The 8648-nt window shown below is 34.2% G+C and overlaps 1 protein-coding gene across 1 annotated transcript; it reads left to right on the forward strand.

The window, feature by feature from the left end:
- The first annotated feature begins 2825 nt into the window (after positions 1-2825).
- Positions 2826-6789, forward strand: SPPL2 (SIGNAL PEPTIDE PEPTIDASE-LIKE 2). Its single transcript, XM_079029193.1, has 14 exons — positions 2826-3218; positions 3727-3885; positions 4045-4156; positions 4249-4368; positions 4445-4596; positions 4699-4881; positions 4964-4998; positions 5139-5295; positions 5388-5441; positions 5571-5663; positions 5767-5909; positions 5984-6054; positions 6165-6248; positions 6535-6789. The coding sequence occupies exons 1-14, from the start codon at positions 3078-3080 to the stop codon at positions 6651-6653; spliced, it is 1623 nt and encodes a 540-aa protein (XP_078885319.1). The 5' UTR covers positions 2826-3077; the 3' UTR covers positions 6654-6789.
- Positions 6790-8648: the final 1859 nt, after the last annotated feature.

Here is an 8648-nt window from a genome sequence, read left to right on the forward strand (position 1 = left end):
GCATTATCTCGTTCTCGTGAAAATTATAACAGTAGTCAATTTACGGTCTATAATTTGTTTTTAGGGTGGGCCAAATAATATACAAAATATAAATTGTTTATTTTAAGTTGCAAAAAATGTTGTTTTGCATCATTAAAGTAATCTAAAATGGAGTCTAATCGACATAGACAATAATGTATCATCTTCTATTAATTTCAAGTTTTAAATGAAATAGCCATATAACAATCTTAATTCCTTTTATTTAACAAAATATATATTGTATGTAACCTTAATTTTGTGTGAGTGTGTTAAGACTCACTCTTGTCCTATATTGGATATGTCCTATCACAGTTTATATGGAAACATCAAGTACAAGTACGTTTATGGATATTAATAAGTGTTATCTTGAGAAAAAAAGGATTTTTTTTTCACTTTAAAAAAATTCAAAATTCATTTATAGTGAAAAAATATATATATCTACGTACGCTCTATTGGCAACAACCTTGTCAAACGTAGTATTTAAAAAATACGATGAATTTTATGAATATCAGAAAAGTTGGGATTGTGCATTGTCTATTTATTTTATCGTTGCTTGCATTAGGGACGAGAATTTGTCCTAAAAACCCGAATCGAACCGAATTAGGCCTGAATAAGAAATTCGATTCGGGTATCTATATTATGCTTATTCGGTTTTCGGGTTATTCGGTTTGGATTACCTAAATAAAAGCTTATTCGGTTTTATATACCCGACCTGAATAAGCATTCATTTTTCCATTTCTCTGATTGATAGAAATCAAAATCACGATTCACACTTTTGTTTTTGTCGTTCATAATAGAAAAAAAAACCGTATGCTTGTTCTCATTGTTTCAAAATCGACCAATCTTCTTATCTATTTCCAAACCCGAAATCACTTATGTCGATCCTTCCTCTTGTTTCAAACTTTAAAAAATCGTCCCTTCCTGTTGTCTTTAAGGATTCACGAATTCGTACTTTGTTTAGTCATGAAAAATTGAGCTCCAACTCAAGAAACTCAATTAAGAAGTTATTTCTCGTTATGTTAATCTAATATTAAATATTATTTTTTCAATGTGTCATTGTGTTATGTTAGTATTTGAATGTTTTATGTTGATGTATAAAAGTACATTGGTATTCTATTATTTAGGTTATTCGGTTTTTTTCGGTTATATTAGGTCCTTCATCATCTTGTACATGTTATTTGGGTAATACCCGAACCGTACTGATTAATATCCAAACCGAACCGAACCCGTATTGGTTAATCGGTTCGATTTTCGGTTCATACAATTACCCTTATTCAGGTTTCAGGTTATTCGGGTTCGAGTCGTTTTATACAATTACCCTTATTCGATTTTCGGTTCGATTTTCTTAACACAAAAATAAATGTTTTGTTAGAAACCTTAGGTACTATAATGCAAAAGGACATGTAGTCTGGGGGCATTACGTAAAATTTGTTGCAGCGTCCCGGTTTTTAAGCCGGCAGGTTTCAAACAATAAACCTTCATAACGTATCTTATATTACCATTTTCTTTTTCATTTCAAAGAAACAAGATAAAGATAATGATTTCTATTTATCTATTTTCAAATGGATGGATTTCAATTATATTTTATTAGAAAGAGTTAAATAGGCAAACAATAAATAATCAGTTAAAAGTGAATTCAAAGGCGAGTGGAAGTGTAACTTTTAATAGTTAGAGGGGTTTTCTGCAAAACTAGTTTATAACCTTGAAGTCTTATTCAAAACAATCAAAATCTTTTGTGATTTTTGTATATTCCATATGAATCCGTCTTACTATCAATATATTGAAAATAAATTATGATGTCCTTTGATAAAGACATTATTATGGATGCTGACCTTTTTTTCTTAATATACTCATACTTGATATAGTAAGATTTGTATTATTTGTATTTTAATTTGTGTTTTTTTTATTAACAACTTATGTTAGCAAAGTGAAATGTTAAATCTCAAGCGAAATGTCATAAAATGACCATCAATAATACTTTGTCGTTGTTAACATCTGACAAATTATGTTTTATAAACAGAAAAAAAAAAGATAACTCAATACATATTGCTACCCCAGCAGAAACAATGCAGAAAACAAAGAAAAACAGCCACTAATCTTGCATTTGATAAGATTCTCGATTTTGGTCTTAGACTCAAAATAGAAACAATGACAATAACCAAACAATGAAAGTAAATAGAGAATAAAACAATAATTTACATGGTTTAGCAAGCTTGCCTATATCCATTCGAGAAGAGAGAGCCTCGACCTCACTTTTCCCTCTAGAATTTGTGTGATTATCTGTTATGTCTCTCTTGGCCGAGTAAGTATTTGTGTATTACATAACAAGATAAATGAGCCCTATTACTTGGGCCAAGAGTTGAGCTGTTACATGACATAACCGGGTTGCCAACTTACACATATGATGCCCTTTAAAGATACTATTAATCCTTAACTAAATTGTTTCATCGTATATAATTTTAATAATATTATTGAGTTAATGGAACTCAAATCAAGATCGAATCCTCCTCGAACCCATATCAAAAAGTTAAACCATCGAGTTTAACAATAACACCGTCTACTTATGTCGACGACTCATTTGTGACTCTGCTTTACCCCAGGACCCAGATATCACGTGACATGTTTATTGGACTTTTATAGTGAAAAAGATGTATACTAATATAGACATTTCAAGTTTGGACTATATAGAGTGTAGATATCATCAATATTGGCAATTTTACAAACTTCAGGGTACGAAAGTGCAAACACCATGTACCCTTGGGTTTGTTAGACAAATAGACAGAAGACAGTATAACCTGCCCCGGATCTTCCGCTTTTAATCCGGCAGGATCCAAACAAGAGATCTCCAACGGTGTCGTATCACATCATCTTCAATACTTCAACCATCCGGAACTCTGGATTTTGGCATTTTGCTCCGCAAAACACACACACACACACACCAAAAGCACATAGTAATGATGGGACTATGAGATTAGAGATCCATCTGAATCCCATTTATTGTCGGAGAGTGTGATGCAGTGAAAAAAACAAGGATTTTTTTTGGAGCTTCACCTATTTTCATGGGGTTTTTGAGATTTTGTTGGTTTATATCAACCATCATTGTTTTCTTCAGTAACCCTACTCCGATAGCTGCCGGTGACATTGTTCATGATGACAAATTTGCTCCGAAGAAGCCTGGTTGTGAGAATGACTTTGTGCTGGTAAAACCCCCCTTTCAATTTTACTAAATTTGGCGTCTGGTTCATGTTTCTTTGATTTATGACTGGGCACGCTTCATCTTTTTGTTAGTTTCGTGGCAGTGCATGTCAAATAGTTATATTTTTATGGGCAAACATGTTCAGTTGTTTGTGTTCTTCATGGATGTGATATAGGTTCACCAAGTGAGGTGTTCGATCCATCTGATTTCTGTGAATTGTATTTCCAGATAGAAATTGAATTATAGCTTCATTATATATTTATGTGGACTGTGGAGACTTGAAGTGAGATTATAGGCTTATGGCCTGCATGTATGTTTATATATACTGATTTGAGGTATGCTATAGCTTCATTGTGTATTTATGTGTTATATCTAGAAATTTGAAGTTATGTTATAGCTAAAGTATACAGTATATTTGGATTTAAAGTGAGATTGTGGCTTGATGATTGTATGCAACAGGTTGGCATTTTAAGTGAATGAAACTGAAGTTTCATGTTGGTTGGTTTTGTTAGGTAAAAGTTCAAACATGGGTTGATGGTATTGAAGGTGCTGAGTTTGTTGGCGTTGGTGCTAGATTTGGAACTACAATTGTATCCAAGGAGAAAAATGCAAACCGCACTAATCTTACTCAATCAGTCCCTCATGATTGTTGTACTCCACCAAAGAACAAGGTCTTTTTCCACCCTGGCTATAAGTAACTCATTTTGGGACCACTTTAAAAAAAAAAAAAAACTCATTTTGGGACAAATAGAGTATATCATCAATCATGTATTACAAATTGAATAACAGTAGTGTAACGGTGTAACCTACTTCTCTTCAACTTTTGGTAGCTTACTGGTGATGTCATCATGGTGACACGTGGTCACTGTAAATTCACAACAAAGGCAAACATTGCACAAGCTGCTGGTGCTTCAGCAGTCCTAATTATAAATAACCAAAGAGGTAGCACCAAATGATTACATTTCTTTAGTCTACATTGCACAGCAAAGGCAGACAATTTCTTTATGTTATTTTTTTTTTCTGCAACCCTGCAGAACTGTACAAGATGGTTTGTGAGCCTGATGAAACTGATCTAGACATACACATCCCAACAGTCATGCTTCCACAAGATGCTGGTGTGGAGTTAGAGAGATTGTTATCCAATCGTTCATCAAGTACATTTTTTGGATTATAATTTCATTTTCATCACCATGGTGCCCTTTTTTGTGAAGGTTTTAAACCACACTTTAGTTTCTGTGCAGTTATACTCACCACGAAGACCAGTGGTTGACATAGCCGAAGTGTTTCTGTGGCTGATGGCAGTTGGTACAATCTTGTGTGCCTCTTATTGGTCTGCATGGAGTGCCAATGAAGCAGCTATAGAACATGATAAATTACTAGAGGTTTAAAAAAAAACTAACTTTCCCTTTTTTTATTAGGCTCGATTGCCCACCTTGGTGCTGATGTGGCATGCATTGATATATGATGGGTCTGGTTCTTTATAGGATTTTTCAGAGGAGCTCTCAAATACAAAACTTGTGGGAACAAGTGGTATTGTGGAAGTAAATACAAAATCAGCAGTCTTGTTTGTGATTGTTGCTTCTTGCTTCTTGGTTCTTCTTTACAAGTTAATGTCTGCATGGTTTATAGAACTTTTAGTGGTCATCTTCTGCATTGGAGGCGTTGAGGTATTGAATATTCTAAACATTTAACTAAATTAAAATAAATAAATAATAATAATATTAAAGACTGTATTTTGTTTACATGCAGGGATTGCAAACGTGCATAGTTGCTTTGCTATCAAGGTGCAACATTTCTTCTCTATATAAAGCTTGTATTTTATGATGATTATGACTGTCAAAGTTTATGGAATGTCAACAGTTTTGCAACCATACATTTGTTTATTACATATTTTTTTGAACAATATGCATTTTATAATTGTCAGGTGGTTCAAACATGCTGCACAACCTTCCATCAAAGTACCATTCTTTGGAGCTGTTTCATATCTGACCTTGGCTGTTTTGCCTTTCTGCATAGTCTTTGCTGTTCTTTGGGCAGTGTATCGTGACTACAAGTTTGCATGGATCGGACAAGATATACTCGTAAGTCAACCACTTAACAATATATGTAAACAAATTGATCATTTTAGAATTTAATGATATTTTTGTTTTTGTTTTTTTTTTCATCCCCTCAGGGAATTGCGCTCATAGTTACAGTTCTTCAGATTGTTCATGTACCTAATCTCAAGGTAATCAAGAGTTGTTTTCTGTTGACATCATTTGTTGAAGGGTATTTTAGTGATTTGACGTATATGGAAACACCTCCTCTAAAAGTAGTGAAACTATGAATGATGACAATTTTTCGTGTTGTGGCTCAGGTTGGGACAGTGTTGCTAGGTTGTGCTTTCTTGTATGACATTTTCTGGGTTTTTATTTCTAAGAAATTGTTCCATGAAAGTGTGATGATTGTGGTATGTATGTCAACCTTGCTTGTTCCTAATTCATAAGACTAATCGAGTAGTTTTAGTGATAAATTAATTTGGGGTATTGTTTTTTTTTTTTTTTAAAAAAAAGGTGGCTCGTGGTGACAAAAGTGGGGAGGATGGCATCCCGATGCTGCTAAAGATACCACGCATGTTTGATCCATGGGGTGGATTTAGTATCATTGGTTTTGGTGACATTTTGTTACCCGGACTATTAATCGCATTTTCCCTCAGGTTTTCATGATTTCTAATTTTTTAATAAATTTGTAATTTATTCGGATACACACACTTACACTTACTTAATGCAGATATGATTGGCTAGCGAAAAAGCACATTCGAGCTGGATATTTCTTATGGGCAATGATTGCTTATGGATTAGGTATCATTTGATTTCTTATATAATAGAGAGCTTTCCTTCAAAACCATTGAATGGTTTAGATGTGAAGCATGTTCATGTTCTAATGGGAAGGAATTATACAACATGAACAGGTCTCCTTATAACTTATGTAGCACTCAATCTCATGGATGGTCATGGTCAACCAGCATTGCTATACATTGTTCCTTTTACTCTAGGTAATATTCGACTTTTAACTTGCCTTTATTTGGAATCTTATCATGTCTGGATAAATGAATGGTGCTTATTGCTTAAAATATATGAGAAAATGACGGACTGTTATATTTTGGGTAAATGATGGCAAATTCGTAAAAAAGTTGTGGGAAGCCTTTCATTTCCCTTATGTTGTTCTTTATCTATCAAGTAAAAGAGAAACACCCATATATAATACATATAGCTTATCGGATTAAGTTAAAAAGAAACAACACCTTACCTTATATAGTAGTATATATCTCTATGATGCAGGGACCTTTTTGTCCTTGGGAAAGAAGAGAGGGGATCTTGGAATTCTATGGTCAAGTGGTGAACCCGAAAGGGAATGTCCACATGTGCGACTCGGCCACTCTCACGCAGCAGATGAATAGAAGTGAACTATCTTAGCATCTTTGTTATGTAATTACAGTCTGTATGTCCTAATGTGTAACCGTTTGAAACCAACTGTCCATCTATGTTGTAAAAAAATGGCAATGGTGGAATATCATGGCTTGTTAAGTAGTACAAGTTCCCTAAAAACTCAATTGACTAAAATGGCAATGGTGGAATATCATGGCTTGTTAAGTAGTACAAGTCTATATTCATCATGGATGTGTGCGTCACCTCACTCAATTGACTAGGTGACAAAGTGTTTTTTTTAGAAAGGCACCCACTACTCTATTTCTAAATCTGCACATTTCGTCTGCAACGAGACTTGAACCTTCAATCTTTTTCTAAAAGTCTCGTATCCGTCAACTCCTTTCTCATACTGCTAGGTCAAATGGCATTTGGTAATTTGGCGGAAGGGTCAAGGATTTAATAATCGCACAAAGCCTTCCAACACAAACGTAATTTTATAGGGTAACTTGCAAGATTACTTCGTATATGGTCATTGATATTTGTCAACTATTGGGTATTTTTATAATTGACTTTTGCAGTTAAAAATAAATAAATAAGATGTGATTATAAGCCTTGCATTAAAATAGACCAAGTTTAATAATTTATATTATAAGACAAAATTGCAAGGATGGTCTAGTAGTATGTTGAAAATTGTCATTTTTCATTTTAGAGTATCAATAATGGTCTAAAAGTTTGGTCTATTTTGTTTTGATTTTTTTATACAATGATGATTTTGCACTTTATATTTTTTTCCCAGTTTTTTTTTTTTTTTTTTTTTTTTTTTTTTTTTTTTTACAGAATAAAAAAAAGGAAAAAGAAAATATGCTCTCTTTCTCTCTCTCTCTCTCTCTCTCTCTCTCTCTTAACACCGGCCAAAGAAGGAAGAAATCGTCTGCTATCATCGATTTAGGCTGCCCCTTTGCCCTCCCTTTGAACCTCGTCAGTCGACGATGAGAGAGAGGAGTTTGAGGTATGAAGTTAGGGTTTCTTGGCGGCTAGGTTTTCAGATGGGGCGTTTTGCGACTGGAAATAGAGGGGGAGATACATGGGGTTGATTTTTCGGAGATGGGAGGGTCAAACAGTGGTTGAGAACGATGCTAGAAGGAGATGACAGCTGGTTCTTCCAATTGCTTTCTTCTTGATTGTTAAGTCTTTGAAGAGGCCGTTGCCATCGATCAAGGGGGTTATTAGAGCAGGTGGGTGTAAGGATGGGTGTTTGGTGGTGCTACACGACCCGAGGGAGGCGGGTAGGGGCTGCGAAGGTGGTGGTCGACAACCTCCTTTTCTTTTTCTTTGGTCGACTTCTTCTCAACATCATCGTCACTGTGCTTATTCATCATCAAACCTTAAAATGCTACCAACATCTCCACAATGAACCACCGTTCTCGTCGCCGACTTTCATCCATCTCCAACATCATTGTATCCCTTTCGCGGTCATTATCATCGTCAAGCACCATCGAAAACCCCCTCCATCTTCAACTTTAATGGCAGTTTTATGGTTCTTTAGATCTTCGAAGAGAGAGAACCATTATTAACAAGCAACCAATGAACCAAAACGATCAGAAATCATAATGATCAACGCCCAAGGAAATGAACGTACACTTCTACATTGGATGAACATACACCAGATTATAACATAAAACCCACATCTTTATCAAAAAATCCACCTATTTTTTTTTTGTTAATTTTTTTAAGTCACATTTTTTATCGAAAAAAACCTGACTATACCGTTGTTCACAATTTTTCGTCCGCTTTCCATAGAGATCTATGTTGATATATAAAAACATTTTTTTTTCGAAAAAAAACCACTTCGTTTTGTTGTTTTTTTTTTCAATATTTAAGTTAACTTTTATCAAAAAAAAAAAAAAAAAACTAATTATACCAAAAATCTCAATTTTTTTGTCTTTTATTAATAAACATCATCATCCATTAAAAAAACTCGATAAGTTCATATTCACACAGTGGATCTAAACTGTAAATATTTCAAT

Source organism: Lactuca serriola, chromosome 3 (genome assembly GCF_051521515.1).
Source record: "Lactuca serriola cultivar US96UC23 chromosome 3, Lser_US96UC23_V15, whole genome shotgun sequence".
Taxonomy (NCBI): Eukaryota; Viridiplantae; Streptophyta; class Magnoliopsida; order Asterales; family Asteraceae; genus Lactuca; species Lactuca serriola.